Source organism: Loxodonta africana, chromosome X (genome assembly GCF_030014295.1).
Source record: "Loxodonta africana isolate mLoxAfr1 chromosome X, mLoxAfr1.hap2, whole genome shotgun sequence".
NCBI classification, from domain to species: domain Eukaryota; kingdom Metazoa; phylum Chordata; class Mammalia; order Proboscidea; family Elephantidae; genus Loxodonta; species Loxodonta africana.
In genome coordinates, this window is record NC_087369.1 from 21,788,320 (window position 1) to 21,808,653 (window position 20,334).

Sequence of the window (20,334 nt, forward strand, 5' to 3'; positions counted from 1 at the left end):
ACTGGGCGAGGAGGAGGAAGAAAGAACAGTATTTACCTCCTCTGTTCTTTGTCCAACTGAGTAACTGGTTTAAGGAGAAACACAAATAGCAGTAACATCTAGTCCCAAATTATTCATTCATTCAGTAAATATTGACTGAGTGCCCATCACGCGCCAGGGTCTTAAAGAAGGAGCTAAAGACACCATGGTGAGTATACATAAAACGTTAAAGACTTACCCCTTGTGCGTGAAGATATTCAACAGTTTTGGTTATAGTAAACAGGACAGCACTGGCCTCTCGTTCAGAGAAAAATTTCTGTCTAAGAATTTTATCCAGTAATTCACCCCCTTTCATAAGTTCTGTTACTACATACACGTATTTTCCGTCATCATATACCTATAAAAGTCAACATTAAAATGTGAAAAATTATTTGCATTTTTTATGTGCTTTCAAAAACAAAGCCTGCATATTAAAGATATATTAAAACCCATTTTATATTCACAGGATATTTTAGTTATCACAATCAATGGCAGGTATGACATTTGCAAGTAGTTTTATACACACAAGAACATTAAAATAGAAATTGATAGGATTGTCTAGAAATACATCCTGTAATTTCTTTCTGTGAAACTTAATTCAAGGTGATCAAAGTAACTATGAAGGCAGACTGAACTTTTTGCTTTAGGGCTCATTCCTCTTCTTGATCTCTTTTCTATCTACTGATGACAGCAGGAACTGGTACCAAGACACACTCCTGTGCTTTTCCGGGAACGTCTGCATTTGCAGAATGTCTGTATTTATATATACACAGTACAAATGAATTATTCTGGTTTTGCTCAAACTGAAAAAGCAGTTGTGGCCTACCACTAAGTAGGAAGATAAAGTAGCAAAGTTCCAACCAACCACACAGAAACACCAGCAAACTCCTAAGGAAGAAGCAGAAAGCTCACTGTAATTTTGGATTTGTTACTCCAGGCAATCCCTAACTGAAGTAACCCTTTCACTACACTTCAGGCCCTTTTCAACCCTCGCTGTAGAGTTACTGAGAACCTTTATTAAGCTCCATAATAGGTACCAGATACTGTACCAGGTGTTGGAGCCCCAAGTATGGAGAAAACCAGGTGCCTACTCTAGTAGGGAGAAAAAGACATATAAATAAGAATAATAAAATGTCAGAAATGCCGTAATTAAAGTCTGGGGAAAATTTCAGAGACTTTGGAATTTGAAAAGGAGGAAGCATTACAGATGTAAAAAAAAAAAAAAACCCAAACAAAAACAGTGACAGCTTGAGTTTCCAAGGCCAGGCAATATTTTCTACACTTTCTTTTTAATTTACTTGGTTGGTTTCTTTGAGGTTTTGTTAATTAAAGAGGCACTTAAGTTAAACGGCTTCACATTTTCATGGGACTAAGTTTAACATTTTCCTTCTAATATAGCCCTGGTAGCACAATGGTTAAGAGCTCGACTGCTAACCAAAAGATGGGCAGTTCGAATCTACCAGCTGCTCCTTGGAAACCCTATGGGATAGAGTTCTACTCTGTCCTACATGGTATGTTATGAGTCAGCGTCTACTCGACGCCAATCTAATATTGAGCGGTGATAAATTAACTTGAGGAAATTTGCAGTTTCACTTCATAAAATCTCAGAGGTGAAAGGTACCTTAGAAGTCTTATGTCTTAGCATGTGAGACATCTGGTCTATGACCCTCAAACTTGCAGCCTATATGACCACATCAGCTAGTGAGGACGTCACGCTACCTGGGGAGGTCACTTCTTTTGCTCACAGCTCAGCTACCGTAAAAGCCATGAGGGACATAGGTAGCTGGGAATTATGCCAGCCCAGGGAAAGGATACCTCACTTGTACTAGGGGTGGTGATGGGCAGGGCAGGCTTCCCTGAAGAAGCAATGCCTTAGCAAAGTCTTAGATGTGTGGTAGTTGGCCAGGCAAAGAATGGAAACAGTATTCCCCATCAATAGGACCATAAATTCAAAGACACAGCAGCATGAAAATACAAGAGATGCTAAAAAAAAACAAAAAAAACCCAGCACATATTAGAGCAGGGCTGGAGCACAGCATGTGTAAGGAAGTCTGAAAATAAATACAGAGGAAGCAGGGGCGTGAGGTTATGGGAGTATGAATTTGAGGATGGGAAGTAACATGGTTAGATGAGAGTGTTAGATCTCTCTGGCAGTACTGTGGAAGGCAGATTGGGTAGTCCATGCAGAGTGAAACTAGTGAATCCTGAATGTTAATTAATCCCCAAACGTTCAAGTAAGTACATTAGAGAATCCACTTACATCCTTTAGAGTAATAATGTTTGGATGCTGTCCATAACGAAGAAGGATTTCAATTTCTTCTGTTGGGTCTCTCTTGCTTTTATCAATAATCTAAAAGGCATATATTCACAACAAAATCTCATGAACTGTACAGTTATAAACCTTAAGTATTTACAGTTACAGACCTAAGGTATTATGTAAATACTGCATATACAAGCCATTTACCAACTAGTTTTATTCTAGTTCCTGGCCAGACTGTCTGATCACAATTGGAAAACCGGCACTGATACAGCTGGCAAGGCTGTAACACTAATTCAATCCCATGAGTCACATTCCTACCAGGTCTCTGATGTAAGTTTGTAGTAAGTTTAGGACTTTCCATGAATTAAAAGCCTCAAAGAAAAGGTACCAAGAACACAGTTAACCTACTTTTCTTCCATCCTTCAATAACTTAAACATTTAGGAAGTTACCTTCTAACTCAATACAGATAATTAAGGGCTGGATGGATCTCTAACAACCCCAGTAGCATCTGTTTCCTGGATTAACTTTACTTCCTTTAATAAAATGCTTCAATGGAATATCCCATTAGTTATAAGCTACTTATAAAAATTAACGGTTAAGTAGAACAAGCTTATTTTTGAACCTAGTCAGATAGCTATGCAGAAAACCACAGGACAATTTTACTTGGTTGGAATTAAGTTTAATTATTATAATAAAGCCCTTTAAAATACTAACATAGTTTTCTAACCCTTTTATGTCACCTGCTTCTTAAAAAACATTTCTCTTAATGTTTTAATCTGTTAAAGTAATACTATATTTTTAAAAAGCCAACTTAAGTTTCGCTTTCATTTTACCCAAAGGGGGAATTTGAAACAAATGTTGTGGTCTTCGTATTTTCCATTTTAAAAGAGCTTAGTAATTACTATATGCAATGAATACCCAAATGCTCTAGCAACCTAGGAAAGAGCTTGCAACTCTCAATATGAGCCCCATCTCCTATCTGAGATGGATTTAGTCATAAAACAGTTCTGTATCTGGAGAACAGGGGAGACAAACCTAGGTGTCCACTGTGATGCAGAGGAGAGGTAAACCGAATAGAGAGGCTCACTCAAGAGAGATGGTCTGGCGCTACTCTTTTGAAAACCAGAACACACTGGAGGTGCTCTTTTTACCAACATTTAACCAGATCTGAACCCTGCATAAATTATATCTATACTTGTGCCTGTGGATCACAACTCTGTAGTCATTTCAGTAGAATCTAGCTGTGCTGGGATTGGTTTTATGCATCTATTTCAAGTCACAAGGATCCACAATAGCTGGAAGACATTCTCCTGGCTTTGGGCATACTCCTAATTTCTGAAATGCAAAGGGGACCTCAGGGCATTTCTCCTTTTCATGATGTGTTTAAAGAAGCGAGGAACATCTTTAAACTGCCTACCCAAGCACATTGTATGTCTTTTCATGTGAACAATCTGAAAATTTCTATGTACCTCCGATTTCAGTAAGACCATTGAACAGAATAAAAAATTAAATGCATTTCTATGGTTCATCCTTATACCCAACAGAAAGAAAGGCTTATGGAAATTGGTGACTTTTTAAGCAATACATTCAGGTCAGAGTAATAATAATAATTAATGTCATTTTCCTAAAAACTAAAAATATGAGCTACCCATATTTATATACACTAGTTTGCAGGTTCGAGATCCATTGAAAGCTTTAGACATGACTTGAATTGCTTGAGATGGGAGAGCAGAGGCTGCTAAACCAAGAAGTGAAAAGGCAGAGGCTTGAATACAGAATTTGTTCACCTACAGCTAAAGGTTTGAAACTTAAACGGTATCATAGAGCTAAGTGCCTTGGTTTCTTGGCTTAGAAAATTCTTATTGTCTTAAGATACCTGCTGAAATTAAAATGGTTAATGATAATACATTTTATGACAGTGGCTACTATTATTTTTTTAGGTCAAAGTTCTTTTGGAATGTGAAGGAAGGTATGAACATTTTTGCCAGGAAAATGAAAACAAAAATTTGCGCTCAATTTTGAGGCATTCCCTAACCGTATTATGGGAGACTCTTTCGAGAAGAAAAGGGATGTATCAGAAATCACTGTAAGGGTAGGCTGGCACTGCTCCAGGCAAACTGGATGTATGGCCACCTTCACTTTAACCCACAGGGGAATCCACGGCTCCAGATTAAGATCCCGGAAAATAACTAGCCAGGTATTTTACATTAACTTTTTATAACAAAAGGCACATTTACCAAAGACGAAGAGTGTAATTTTTAACTGGTACTGACTTGCATGAATAAGCACTGTTAGAATTGCATTTTAAATCTAAAAATATTTACCTTCACTGCAAACTCCATGTTTGTGGCTTTATGTATACATCTCTTGCAAACAGAGTAGGAGCCAACTCCAATATCTTCTTTTACTTCATATCCATCAGTAAACTGAATACTGTTCCTGTGCAACTGCTGCAAACGAAATGATGGATTGATGAAATCATTCCGTAATGACTTTGGTGCATTTCATAATAGGGGAATAGGTTACTCAGCATGTGTTGGTGAGGTTAATTATAAATATAAATGAATATCGGTAAAAATAAAAATGAATTCTTATAGCATTTATTCTTCAACAACTGCGTATTTTAGAAGAGTCTACAATAAAATGTATAGCAGGAAATAGGCTTTTAAAAAGCTACGTTAAAAAAGAAAAAACTGAATATGTACAACAGAAAAAGCAAAGCTACTTGATGAGGGGTCTGTAGCCTTGTCTGTAATTCAGTTTCATTGCGTTCCCCAACAGGCTAGAGGTCACTGAAGCACCTCTGCAAAAGCGGAGAAGTTTGAAAATCTGTGGTACAGAAGAAGAGATACAGGAGGATTCGGAATTGAGGCCTCTGGATTCTTGTCTCAGATGCACTACTTATAAGACCATGTAAACCTTGACCCTGTGTTTTCTCAGAGGGAAATGGTGAGGATTAAATAAAACATATTGGAAGGTGAAAACTGTTATCAACATTTTGTTTGGTCTATCAGTAGCCATGTCCTTCTTTCTTTACCCTCGAGTAGCTTTGATACAACTTCTGCTGAAGAAGCCATTAGTGGGTTAAGAACTAACAATATGTGGTAGGAGGATGAACAGCAAATTACTGGCTACGTGGACAGGCTGAGGGAAGCTGAACCTCTATGCCTCTGAGCCTCACATAGGTTACAACTTGAATTCTGTAAAGTTTGCAGTTTCCATGCTAGATATAGAAGTTGTAATTTAAAAAACTTTCCACACCTTCCTGTACTTGTCAGAGTAAAAGGGATATACTATTTCAACATGCACTTTGTTTTAAAAAAGTGTTTAAACTGATCTTCTAGAAAGTGGAAAGCAGGATGACTGACTCGTGAAAAAAACTTCAGCATAAAACAACTTAATAATCAAGCAAATCCAAGCACTAATTGTACCATAAAAACAATTCAATGCCTCAAAAGAAATATCTGTTTTCCTTATGATTAGGAAGATGAATTTAATTTATCATTGCATGATGCTAGGATGGGAAGAAATAACAAATCTAATGGGCTGTACCACTTGTGTGCTCTAATATTTAATTAACTAGTCCAGTCTCCTCTTACAAACACACGTACACCTACCTAGAAATCTGCCTTTACTCACTTTTTCTCCAACTCAGCTGATGGTACCCATAACCATTTCTTCCTAATGATAATAGGGGCTTCAAAAGCGAAAGAACACAAAACGTGGAAATTTTAAGTTCATTCTTATTATATCTTTATAAGGCAGGGGAGCCCTGGTGGCGTAGTGGTTAAGAGCTCAGCTGCTAACTAAAAGGCCGGCAGTTCAAATCCACCTGCCACTCCTTGGAAATCCTATGCGGAGGTTCTATTCTGTCCTATAGGGTCGCTATGAGTCAGAATCGACTCGAGGCAAAGAGTTTGGATTTTTTTGTTTGTTTGTTCATAAGGCAGGGGTTGACAGACTATGTCCTGAGGGTGAAATCTGGCTCATGGCCTGTTTTTATAAACAAAGCGTTATTGGCACACAGCCATGCTCATTTGTTTATGGCCTTTGTCTGCTTTTGTAGTACAATGGCAGAGTTGAGCAGTTGACTTGAATAGCTTCCACAGAGATCCTATGGCCCACAAAAGCCTAAAATATTTATAATCTGGCTCTTTACAGAAAAAAGTCTGCTGACCCCTGTTCTAAGGCATGAGGGAGCCAGGAAACTGTAATCCACCATGGCTAACTTGACTGAGGCAGATTATGAAAAAAACTAGGCCCGATACGTTCTGAAGCACAAGAAAGAGGACGAGACAAGATGGTGATGTCTATGTCAACTCTCTGAGAATTTCACTTTCAGGTCTGATAGATATCCAAGGGTTTTAGGTCATAACAGCTTTCTTTCTAATGACGAATAAAAGAAATTTCTAAGAGTAAAGTTTATTTCCACTCTAATATAAAACTTATTTTAAAGCACTCCCTTAAAAAAATCAGCAGATAAAAATCTAATGATTCACACAATGATTTATTATCTGACAACACTGCAAATTTAAAATTTGACATTCGCTCACCTGAACAATTGAATGTACACCAACTGTCTGCATTGCTTGGCTTTCATCGTCTGAAGTGATTGCAACAAAACTAAATCCCCGGAAGAGCTGATGTGCATTGGCACTAGGGGGAATGCCAGGTGAGTCTGAAAAGAACGAGAAGTTACTAAGAAGGTTTCTAAGGAAGGGAATTAAGGGGAGAAATGTTGGCAGTTTGACCTTTCACCCTTATTCTGAAATTCTACTTCTCAGGCACCCAGTGTATACCTTTTGCTGCCTAGGATACCGATCTCTTAATGCCACTGCAAGTCTTAACACCCTAGTCCCTCAGAGCCTAGAAAAATGCTAATTATTTGAAGACTATAAGAAATTGATGCTTTACTGGGTTACTGTTATTCTAAGTTAGTGCTGCCCAATAGAACTTTATGCAATGATGGAAATTTTACCTGTGCTGCCTATCTTAATATGGTTATTAAGTGGCTACTGAGCTCTTGAAATGTGGCTAGTGTGCCTGAGAAACTGAATTTTAATTTAATTTAAATTTAAACAGCACAGCTGTAAATAACAACCTAACAATGCTATATGGTTCCTAGGTAGGGGTGGAGATATAAGGCGGATGTGCAGAAAATTCAGTAGAAAGGCATTTAGTCCGGTGTTCTCAATACTTAACGTTGGAATTGAAAAATCGAAATCACAAGTTAAAAATCACTGTATTTAAGAAAAGTAATTTCAAGGACAATCATGATGTGTAGTCCTTAAAATATTTTGTAGGATGTGATGTGTACTGTTATTCAAATTATCTATGTGTACTCTATCAGCATTCACAAAAATGGAAAAACACTTGTACAGCTTAATGTTCACTATAAAAACAGTAAAAACACAGTAAATGTGCTATTCATAAACACACTTAGGCATACTAATATTTCTCAACATACTATAAAGGTTAAGGGCAAGCAAAAAACAAATAGGCAAATCTACTTAAACACCAACTCAATATAAAGTTCTTTTTAAAAATCAGCTTGATATTCTCAGTACATTTATTGTCCAGTGGATTTTAAATCAATGTGACAGTATTATATTGAAGACCTCAGCCAAGGAAGCTATCAGGACAGAATGCAATAGAAAACTGTTCTACTCTATGAGAATTTTCCAGGAGAAACTGTAATGAGAAAGCAAAGTAAAACATTACCATATATCTTCAACTCCATGTATATGAGTTGAAAAAAAAGTTTTGTTCATGCATTGATTTAAATTTCTAAGATTGTCTAATAAGCATAATAAACACCCAACAATGCTTCAAATAGATTGCGAGGATTTTAGCTGGAAAGCTTTTAGCAAGGTTTGAATGATGTACTCAAATATCATTCAAGTATATGCAAGTACACTTTCCATTCATTTGCTTGTGAATGATAAACCTGGGGTTTGGTACACCCAAAAGAGAGCATTAGAGAAAAAACACTGTATACACATACATACACCATTATGTATACACACCAATTAATGAAATACAGGTTACCATTTCAAAGATGACTTTCCTGGAAGTCACTGTTCATGCAATTTTAGGAATAAGCATGACACAGGATGTGACTCATTTAAATTATCACATCTCATATAAAGTTTAAGTTACATTTGGGATTTGAACTTTACTAATACTTCCAGAATACCACCTGTAATTAAGGTTTTAAAGAGCACTATTTATAGTGAACAGTGAATAGCTACAGGTAAATAAATGCACAAACAAGTAATTTTTTCCACATAGTATCAAAGTTGAAGACTATTCAATTTATGGCGCCTTGGTGACACACTGGGTAACACCTCGGCTGCTAACCAAAAGGTAAGCAGTTCGAATCCACCAGCAGTTCCTTGGAAACCCCACGGGGCAGTTCTGCTCTGCTAATGATCTAATTATTGTGGCAAAGATATGGTGTGTTTAACCATTTTAAATTTACAAGGATAACAAATAGTTTTATTGGAAAAGGTATTCTAACACACAAAAATATACATATTGCCTTATATTATGATTTCCATGATTTCTCTTTACCTTTGGGAGTTTTTGCAGTAAATTCAGGGTCGAAATAGAATGTATCTTCAGGTCTGCCAGTTGCAGGTTTAAAAGGTGGATGAATTTCTCTTCTGTATAATTTCTGGAAACAAAAAGAGAGACTTATACATGTGTCAACTATTAAAAAAAAATTTCAAGCAAGTTTCCAGACTATACTTACATTCCAGTCTATCGTTGAGAAAAATGAATGTCTTTTAATTTCTTCAACTCCATCTGGTCCTGCGCCTATCAAAAGTTAAGTAGTTGTGATTAAACGGTAATTTTATTTTAATATTTTATAATCCCACCAGAAAAACAAATATTCATCCCCTTTGCCTCCAAATAACACTCACTAACAAACACACAAAAGAATCAAAGTAATTAAAACCATTACCTAGTCTGTTAGCAGGATTTCGTTTGAAAAGCATCCGTAAAAGACTCTGGGCTTCAGGACTCAAAAACTGTGGCATCCCAAGTTTGGCCCTAAATAATCAACCCACATAATACAATTTTAATTTTTGGAAGTTTCTATGTTTTTATTTTTAAAGTTAGCCTTTTTGTTTTCAGATAATGGTAGATTCACACCCACTCGTAAGAAAAAATACATAGAGAGACCCTCTGTCCCTTATTCAGTATTGCCCAAGAGTAAACAGCTTATAAAACTATAGTACAATATTACAACAGGACACTGACATGGATAATCCACTGATCTCATTCACACGCCCCGTTTTCCTTCTGCTTGTGTGTGTGTGTGTTTACTTCTATGCAATTTTACCACATGTGTAGGTTGCTATATCCATCACCACAGTTCACCACCAGGATACCTCATGTTAACCCTTTATAACCACACCCACTTCCCTCTACTCTTCCCTGCTGCAGTGGTTGTTTGGTATCCTATGTTAGTGACCCTATGTAAAACAGAATGAAACACTGCCTGGTCCTGTGCCATCCTCACAATCGTTGCTATGTTTGAGTTCATTGTTGCAGCCACTGTGTCAATCCATCTCGTTGAGGGTCTTTCTCTTTTTCTCTGACCCTCTACTTTACCAAAAATGATGTCCTTCTCCTACCTCCTGATAACATGTCCAAAGTACATGAGATGAAGTCTCACAATTTTCCCCCCTAAGGAGCATCCTGGTTGTACTTCTTTAAGGAAAGACTTGTTCGTTCTCCACGGTATATTCAGTATTCTTCACCAACACCATAAAGGCATCAATTCTTCTTCAATCTTCCTTATTCATTGCCCAGCTTTTGCAAGCATATGAGATGAATGAAAATACCATGGCTTGCGTCAGGTGCACTGTCATGGACTGAATTATGCCTCCCCAAAGTATGTGTGAACTTGGTTAGGCCATGATTCCCAGTATTGTGTGGTTGTCCTCTATTCGGTGATTTTCCTATGTGTTATATGTCATAACCTCTGCCTGTGATTAAAGAGGATTAGGGCGAGATGTAACACCATTGCTCAGGTCACATCCCTGATCCCAGGGAGTTTCCCTGGGGTATGGCCTGTACCATCTTTTATCTTACAAGAGATAAAAGCAAAGGGAAGCAAGCAGGCAGTTGGGGACATCATAACACTAAGAAAGCAGTGCCGGGAGTAGTGCGTATCCTTTGGACCTAGGACTCCTGCATGGAGAAGCTCCTAGTCCAGGGGAAGATTGATGACAAGGAACTTCCTCCAGAGCCCAGAGAGAGAGAAAGCCTTCCCCTGGAGCTGACGCCTAAAATTGGACTTAAATTTCTTTGTTAAAGCCATCCACTTGTGGTATTTCTGTTCTAGCAGCACTAGATGACTAAGATACGCACTTTGGTCCTTAAAGGGACATCTTTGCTTTTTAATACTTTAAAGAGGTCTTAAGCCCTGACAGCCACTAACCTGTTCTCCATTTCTATAATTTTGTCATCGTAAGAATGTTCTATAATGGAATCACATAGTATGTAATCTTTTGGGGATGGGCCTTTTTCATGCAGCATAATTCATCCCCTGCAGATTCATCCAAGCTGTTGTGTCATTAGTTCAACCTCTTTTCTTGCACACTAGTATTCCATGGCATGGATATACCACAGTTTGTTTAACCATTTACCCATTAAATAACTATTTGTTATCCCTGTAAATTTAAAATGATTAAACACACCCTATCTGTGCCACAATAATTCGATCATTAGCAAATCCTTTTCAGTGTTTCATGGCAGTTAAGATGCTTATTAAGTCTTTTAGTGAATTATAAGACTGTTTTTGTTCATAACCTTATTATAAAAGTATGAAGGTACCTTTCTGCGTGTTGATTTGTGGCATTTCAGATTCCACGTCTTCACTTGTACTTATAAATTGCTACGTGGAAAAAATTACTTGTTTGTGCATTTATTTACACTGTATGTCTTGGAGGAAGTATGGCCAGGGTACTCCTTGGAGGCAAGGATGGCGGGACTACATCTCACATACTTTGGATATGTTATCAGGAGGAATGATTCCCTGGAGAAGGATAGCATACTTGGTAAAGTGGAGGGTCACTGAAAAAGAGGAAGAACCTCAATGAGACGGACTGACACAGTGGCTGCAACAATGGGCTCAAGCAGAATAACGATTGAGGGGATGGCACAGGACCGGGCGCAGCTTTGTTCTGTTGTGCATAAGGTTGCTGAGTCGGAACTGACTTGATGGCACCGAACTACAACAACAGTATTATTTATTATTATTATTAGTAGTACTAAAAAAAAAGTAGCCCCTATATTATTATCATTAGCTCCTATTACTCTCTGAAATTATATTTATTTGTTTAAATATTAATTCCTTGTCTTCCTAGTTTTTCTCCATTTCAAATAATATTACTACAAACATCTTTGTACTTGTTTCTTTGGGTACAAGTACCTTGTTAAATATTCACTGGGTGCATGTCCAGGAGTGGCATTGTCGGATTAAGAGGATGTAACTACATTTTGGCAAATCTGCTGTGAAAGATTTCTTTAAAGTGTTAAAAAGCAAAGATGTCATCTTGAAGACAAAGGTGAGCCTAACCCAAGCCATGGTGTTTTCAATCACCTCATATGCACGTGAAAGCTGTACAATGAATAAGGAAGACCTAAGAAGAACTGATGTCTTTGAATCATGGAGTTGGTGAAAAATACTGAATATACTGTGGACTGCCAAAAGAACAAAGAAATCTCTCTTGGAACAAGTATAGCCAGAATGCTCTTTAGAACCAAAGACTGCAAGATTTCATCTCATATACTTTGGACATGTTATCAGGAGGAATCAGTCCCTGGAGATGGACATCATGCTTGGTAAAGTAGAGGGTCAGCAAAAAAGAGGAAGACCCTCAACAAGATGGATTGACACAGTGGCTGCAACAATGGGCTCAAGCAGAACGACGACTGTGGGATGGAACAGGACCAGGCAGCGTTTCATTCTGTTGTACATAGGGTTGTTATGAGTCAGAATCAACTCAATGGCACCTAACAACAACAACCACTACCTATATTTGACTTGAGAAGATAATTCCAAAAACTGCTTTCCTAACTGGTATTTGTATTTCCCTCCAGTTATGTATGAAATTGTCACTGCTCTACATCCCGCCAACACTTTGTACTGGCAATTCTTAATGTTAGCCATTCAGGTAGATGTACAATGGTAGCTCACTGTGGTTTTAATTTGCACTTTCTAATTAATGAGGTTTAGCATTTTTTAAATAAGTTTATTGGCTATTGAATACTCTTTTGTGAAAATCCCTAAGCCTCTTGTCCATTTTTCTACTGGGTTATGTTTTTCTTATTGTTTTAATGGAGTTCTTGATATAGTCTGGATACAAACTCTTTGTTAGTTATATATGTCACAAATTACTTCTACTCTCTCTTCATGGAATCTTTTGATGAGAAGTTGTTAATATCAATGTAGTCACAATTTATCAACCTTCTCTTTTATGGTTAGTGCTTTTTGTGTTCTGCTGAAGACATCTTTGCCTAGGCCAAGGTCATGAAGATGTTTCCTTCTGGAATCTTGTTTGCCTTTATATACATTTACAATATTCAAGAAAATGACTTTTGTGTATGGTAAAAGGTAGCGATTATTTTGCTTTTTCCATACAAATATACAAATTTTCCAGAATGATTTATTAAAAAGGCTGTTCCTTCCCTATTGTCAGTTATTCCCAGTGGTCATAAACTGTGTCCATATTTGTGTAGGTCTGTTTCTGGGCTCTTTATTCTGTTGCACTGTTCTATTTTTCATACTTGTTTCAATGCTATATTGTCCTAATTACAAGAGTTTTGTAATAAGACTTGGTACCTGGTAAAATCAGTCTTTCTATCTTAATTCCCTTTAAAAGTGTGTTATGCTTGGTCTTTGTACTATCACATTAGAATCAGTTTGTTCCACGCCAAAATTTTTTAGGATTTTTACTTGATTTCCACTGAAACTAGTTTCGTTGTCTAATACAGTAGTTTCTAGACACATATGGCTACTGAGCATTTGAAATGTGGGCAGTTTAACTTGTAAGTGTAAATCATACACCAGATTGGAAAGGATAAATATGAAAAAAGAATGTAAAATACTTCATTAGTAATTTTTTTTACATTTTGAAATAATATTTTTGATATGTTGGGCTAAATAAAATACATTATTAAAATTAATTTCAACAGTTTCTTTGTATGTTTTAAAAATGTGGCTACTAGAAAATTTCAAATTATGTACGTGGCTTCCATTTTATTTCTATTGGGCAACACTGATCTATACAACACTGGTTCTGTCCTAATATGAATACAGTAAATCCTCCCAAATTGTTTTGGTTTTTATATTCTCTACGTACAATTTTCTAGTTCTCTGCACAGAGGCCTTGTATAACTTTTCCTAGATACATCCCTAGGTATTTGATACTTTTTGAAACTATTATAAACAGTGTCTTCTTTTAAAATTCCATTCTATTTGCTACTAATCTACAGACACGAAATGGATTTTTGTTTACTGACCTTGGATTCAGCAATTCTGCTACACTCTTACTAATTCCAATAGTTTACATGAAGATTTGGATTTTCAATATAAACAATCATGTTATCTAAATGACATTTTTATTTCCTCTTTTTAAACTTTACTACTTTGCTTGCCTTTCTGTACTGGTTATGACCTCCAAGACAATGTGAACGAAGTGGAATAATGGGCATCCTTGTCATATTTCCAATCTCAAAAGTAAAGCTTTCAATATTTCACCATTAAAACAGATAATGAGTACAGGTAGTCCTTGACTTACAATGTATTCGATGGGGGGGGGTACATGTTATCATTAGTAATATGTACTACATACAAAGTTGAAGCATGTAATTTGCAGATGTCATCATATTTGTAAGTTTATATGTGATGTTTTCAATCCCCCAAAACAAACAAAGATCAGATTTAAAAAGATACTGATAATAAAGGGCAGTAATAATAAAGACCGAGAAACCAAACAAACAAACAATGAGGTATTCGAATTATGATGGAGTCGCGGAATGGAACCCCGTCCTTAAGTTGGGGACTGCCTGTATTCTAAAAATACATGAGATTTGCTTATTTAAGCCATACAATATTGACAAATTTCTTAGTTAATTCTTACACTGTAGCTGACATTGTAAAAATCTCATTTTCTAGTTTGAAGCATTTCTTTTTAACACTATCAAAACATATATAAGAGAGTACTTACTTAAGTATCATAGTCATTGTTTCTTTTCGATCTTTTCCTTGGAAAGGTAGTGTACCAGTGAGCATTTCAAACTATAAAAAGGCAAATAATCAATGGTATTAGCCAGTAAGTATAAAATCTAAAGGCCAGAAGTAAAAAAGCATCATTTTATTTAGAACCAAATCTAAAAATGTTACATAATAAAACAAACAAGTGATCTACATTTCTACCATATTCATTATGATAATCCCTAAAAGACAACTGAGGTATAAGTATTTCGCAGAAATGAATTACCTTTTAAATAGCAATTTGAAGATATAAATATGGGAAAATTTGGACAGATCTTCCCATTTCATATGACTTTATTTTTAAGGGTCCCTTACCAACAGATAGATTTCTAGATGAGGTTCTCCCAAAGAGTAAATACTGTTAATTTTTTAGAGTGTTGCTATTTGCAGAATATCTATGGTAATACATTTGTGCCTTTTCAAATTAGGATGAGATGGAAGCAAATGATGTGTTCCACAGTCCTTCTATATCGTATGCAATGATTTTTCTTGATTATTTGTTACATATACTATAAAATACAGAAAATCAAAATACCAGTTTCTCTCTCACAACACTCACTGGTGATTTCCACTTAATAAGCAAAACTAAACAAAATAAGAACAAAAACTTACCATCAGCACACCAAAAGACCACCAATCGGCACTCTGAGTATGGCCCCGACGGTTAACTACTTCTGGAGCCATATATTCCACAGTTCCACAAAAAGAATACGCCTTCTTTTCATGGTCAATAGACTCTTTACTTAGGCCAAAATCTGCCAAGATAAATATGGAATTTATTAAATATCTTAGAATAATTTGTACACGTCAATTTTAAACTGAGTTCCATCATTAACATAATTGTTTAAGTATTCTAAGCTAAGTTTTTAATACAAACAATGAATTACTTAATATTTGTACACCTACTCCTCACTTGTGGACTATCTCATTATCTAACAGTCAGCATTTACGACAATAGTAAAAAATCTACTATCTAAATATTCTGTGGCTTAACGAGGAGGTGAGCATGGCAGCACAGCCTGGAGGAGGGTCTTCAGACTGCCTCTGGGAAGCTGGACCGCGCTGCACCACACTCTCTGCTCCCTCCTGCCTGTGCTGGGCAGCTTCCTCCATGGCCTCCAGTGGGTGCCTGGTTCACTATTCTGGGTTCCCAGCTCCTATGCAGCCTGAGGGCCTGCAGTTCAAAATTACTACGGGGCGAGATGGGAGGAAAGAAGAAGGCATCAGAGAGGGTGTTTGGAAGAAATGCGCGTGAGTTTAATGACATCCCAAAGTGAGCCGAACTGGCATGTTGGTGGGGCTGGGTGCGTTGCTGGCCCCCCAGCTCTGAGCCTTGGTGACCAGCCAGGCCCAATGTACAGAGCTGAATCAGGATTCCAGGGGTGGGAGTGAAGCCCTGGAGGCAGCTCCACAAGGCAAGGTCTGACCCAGCACAGGAGGAAGGTGAAGTGGTTAAGCCGTGGGCCCTCAGGTCTCACAGCCCGGCTTTATCTAGCTTTGTCTCCTCCAAGCCTCCTTCTCCGCAGAGGAATAATCCATAACTGGAGTGTCATCACAGTGATGAGCACACCAATAAATCTTAGCTGCTATTATTTCTATGGTCATGTTTTCTAAAAAAAAGAAAAAAAAAATCAGACAAATGGATGATCTGAAAACGGGGAAAAAATACTCCATTTTCGCATAATGTTGATTTTTGCTAATGACCTGTTCTTTGGAACTTTTAACCATACCAGTAAGTGAGAAGTGGGCTGGAAAGATATTTCAATAAAATGAGCATTTTACCTGTTAACTTGATGTGACCTTCTTCATCAAGAAGTATGCTAAATGAAAACAAAGTCAGAAAATCTTTTAACACCACTAAAAAGAAACTTATGGAAGCTAAAATTGAAATTATTTCTTCAAACATCAGATCGATACATTCATTTTAAAATATTACTTCAGGCTGTGAATAAGACAGCAAAGGTAAAGCAGGAAAAAAATGATTTTTGGACATACATATATAACAAAGTCAAAGCCATAAACTTATATTAAGCCAGAGAGGCACTTGAGAAGTATTAGGAAGAGAACTCAAAAACTATGCTCTTCAAAGTTGCCCTTTCTAATGTCTTTTCGCAGAGGTGGCCTAACTCCCCAGTGCTTGCTCACAGTAGACAGAGGGTCCACATAGTGAAGTCAAATTCAGGAGTTCTCATTCTCTCAGTTATTTTTAAGGCACCTGTCTTCAATTACTCTTTCCTAGTTTTTCTTCTGACACCACATAACAATTCTTTTCTCCTCAACATACCACCTTCCTCATCCTCCTTTACATCTTTTTCTTCACTCATCCATCCCTTCACCATATACATTCTCCAGTGTTTTCTCTCTTTCCCAGTAACTGCGACCTCCTAGAGGGTTGTGCTTTTATTCAACGTTGTAGCTCAGTGTCTGGTAGAGCACTGAAAAATAGGAAATGTTTGCTGAATGAATGGCTGAGGTCCCTCAGGCAGGATGGGGCCAGAGTGCAAAGGGCCTTATAAAACATTCAAAATAGTTTGGACTTCTTCCCAAGGACAATGAAGACCGCCAAAGTATACAAGCATGGAGGGTAAAGATAATCTGATTTTTGGATTTAAGAAAACAATTTAGAGGCATTTGATGAGCTCTTAGAAAGGGGTCATGATAAAGAAGAACAAATGGGCAATGACACTCAAATTTCTGGTTTGAGCAACTACTTGAGTGCAAAGTAATGCCATTAATTAAGAAACTACAGAAAGGAGTAAGTACTAAGCTATAAGCCACTAATTTTATTTTTGGATAGGTATTTCAGAATACTGACTTGAAAGGTCAAGTAATAAATCTTTCACTTATATTTAATGCTATCTCATTAAATAATTAATATTAATAATTAATACATTAAATAATACAGGCATTACCTTACTTTTAATTCTAACTTTAAAAATTTGCCAGTCAGATTCTGCATAATAAAATTTTATTATGACAAAAATACTACCAACTTCCCTATTTCATCAATTTAATTACAATTACAACAGGGTATTTTTATACATACAACTGGGGATAATTCAGTAGGGACATATTTCTCAAGTCTCTTTCATAACGAAGGACTTGTTATGAAAAAATATTAAATGCTTGATTATGAAGCAAACCAACACATCTAGGGAACATAAAAGGAATTATTAGATATGGTGGAAATTATCCCCCCTTCTGTTTAATAAATACAAGAACGATAGTTCTAAAAACAAAACAAACCTCAAATCATTCTTGGTTAGTTTTGAGAGAAAAGAAAAAAAAATATGGCTAAAAGGGCATTACTTATGCCTTCTACAGCATCTTACCATCTACAATCTTTTGCGATAACCATGCACATAGTTTAACTTTGAAAGAAAAAGTCAACTGTATTACTTTCATGAACAAAGTTCTTTTTCAACTATTAATAAATATTTTTAGCAATATTTATTGCTAACAGAGTTCTAGCAAAGTTGCTCCTTCTTGTTGTTAGGTGCCGTCGAGTCAGTTCCGACTCACAGAGAACCTATGCATGACAGAACGTAACATTGCCTGGTTCTGCTCAATCCTCATAATCATTGCTATATTTGAGCTCATTGTTGCAGCGACTGTGTCAATTCATCTTGTTGAGGGTTTTCCTCTTTTTCACTGAGTTGCGAGCACTGTTTAAGTTTAAAAGACCTGGAAAATCCCTTACGGTTCATAAAACATCTGGCCTAAAAAATTTTAATTTCTTCCAAGCTTTATATAATGGTATGTGCTTGGATCATTTTCCAATTAAATGTTATTTTAATTCAATGGCTTTATTAGACACCTATGTGAAAGATCTCATTATAAGCAATCTTATCTACTTTTGATCTTATTCAACCTTTGAGACAGGGCCCGTGTTTTATATGTAGTTTTATGACTAATGCTAATACAATGGTCTACAATAAATACATTCAATCAAATGATATGAAACACTTAAAACATTTTTCTTATGTTTAATATTATGCTTATAGTAGTTTTCTTCAAAATACTACATGCTTGAATGTTTATTCCCACCAGGAATTATATTTCATGTCATGATAGAAGCTGAGAAAAACTCAGTAATTATCTGGGGAATAAAAACAGAACCATATAATACCAAAAACAAAATACATGGAAAACAAAGGTAAAATATAAAAGCACATCGATTTTTACATGATCACTTAACAGGATTCCAAAGGATCATCTCCTCTATTTCCTGTTGCAGTATATAATTTAAATTCTACATGGAATATTTTAAACAATATTCAACATTCTTGATAAAGGTGATGGTTTCATAACTATGAATATACAAAAACCACTGAACTATACACTTAAATGGATAAACTGTATGCTATGTGAACTATACCTCAATAAAGCTGCTTTAAAATATTTGTGATAAAGTAAGATTCTTGTTTGTATCCTTAAAGAGGAAAAAAGGCTTTCTTATGCAAAACTGGTAGATGGTAAACACTGACAAATTAAAACAGACTTGTGTACAATTTTAAATAGTATCAGCTTCTTGATAACTGCTACTCTAAAAGCTATGGGAAATTTCCTCAACTTACATTTCAAATTTGAAATTATGTGTGAGATAAAATTACCAGTAAATGATATGGGGGGGGGGGAGGCGTTAGCGCTACACCATTCCTTCATGCCAAAAAATTTAGATGGAGTTGAAAGCAAAAGCAAAAAGAAAAGAAACCGTAAAATTAGAAGGAAAACATCTGATCAGAAATTGAAAAAGCCTTCCCAAGAATAAAAGTCATGGAAGAAATCATAAAAGACTAGTAGATTTGACTGAGAAAAAAATACTTATATAGGTTAAAATAACACAAACAAAGGTAAAATGCAAAGAAAAACTAGGAAAATGCATTTGCAATATGTCAAATGATTAAACTTTTTAATGTGTAAGGGTCTCTTACGAATCAATGGGAAAAAATGTCTTCTCAAAAGAAAAATGGGCAAAGACCATAAATAGAAAACTCGCACAAATATACAAATTACCAATAAGCCTCATTAAAAATGAAAGAATGCAAATTAAAACAAGACAACATTTTTTTGATTAACAGAGACTTGAAATAGTACCAGGATACAAAGTGTTGGCATAGGTACTCTAATACAATCCTTGTTTGAGTTCTATGAAATGATTATTTTTATTACCTAAACAATCATATTATATTGTATTCAACTTAACAGCATCATTCCTTACTTTTCTGGTTTCAAGTCTCTATAGATTATTCCCAGGCTATGTAGATGGTCTAAAGCAAGTGCAAGTTCAGCCAAGTAGAATTTGACATCTTCTTCTGTGAACATCACCTAAAATAAAATAGTAATTTTTTTTGTTTTTCTTTTATTTTTCTATTTGTGATTTTTATTTAAATGCCTGCCCCAGAGTTAAAATATTCGAAAATATTCTATATATGCAAATTACACTTATTTTCCAGTATTTACTTTTGCTAGGAATTTGCAAAAAACGATCTGTTGGCCAATCGCTTTTACTAAATGCTAACTGCATACTCCGGGGAAAATAATTTTACATTTTGTTAGGTAACAACTATATTCGGGTTGTGCCATTGTCGTCCCACCAAAGTAACATTTTAGAAACGAAAAGCAGTGTTTAAAATGCATGTTGAATTTCTACTATTGTTTCAGGATACCATATTGATATATTATCGCTTTTGAGAAAACGATAACTAGAAGAAGCAGCGTTAAGGCAAAGAACGTTTGTCAATTTAAAGCTTTGCTTCCAAA

General features: G+C 36.1%; 1 protein-coding gene across 2 annotated transcripts in view; it reads right to left on the minus strand.

Annotated features, from left to right (window-relative positions):
* RPS6KA3 (ribosomal protein S6 kinase A3) overlaps window positions 1-20,334 on the minus strand; it is a 111,382-nt gene that overhangs the window by 13,928 nt on the left and 77,120 nt on the right. For both annotated transcript variants that reach the window (XM_064278082.1, XM_064278081.1), the window contains 11 exons: window positions 19,793-19,899; window positions 16,354-16,391; window positions 15,184-15,326; window positions 14,525-14,595; window positions 9,247-9,335; window positions 9,034-9,098; window positions 8,853-8,955; window positions 6,833-6,957; window positions 4,604-4,729; window positions 2,279-2,368; window positions 218-376 (listed from right to left, as the gene is read on the minus strand). In XM_064278082.1, coding sequence (XP_064134152.1) covers window positions 218-376; window positions 2,279-2,368; window positions 4,604-4,729; window positions 6,833-6,957; window positions 8,853-8,955; window positions 9,034-9,098; window positions 9,247-9,335; window positions 14,525-14,595; window positions 15,184-15,326; window positions 16,354-16,391; window positions 19,793-19,899 — 1,116 coding nt within the window. The remainder of the gene's footprint in view (window positions 1-217; window positions 377-2,278; window positions 2,369-4,603; window positions 4,730-6,832; window positions 6,958-8,852; window positions 8,956-9,033; window positions 9,099-9,246; window positions 9,336-14,524; window positions 14,596-15,183; window positions 15,327-16,353; window positions 16,392-19,792; window positions 19,900-20,334) is intronic.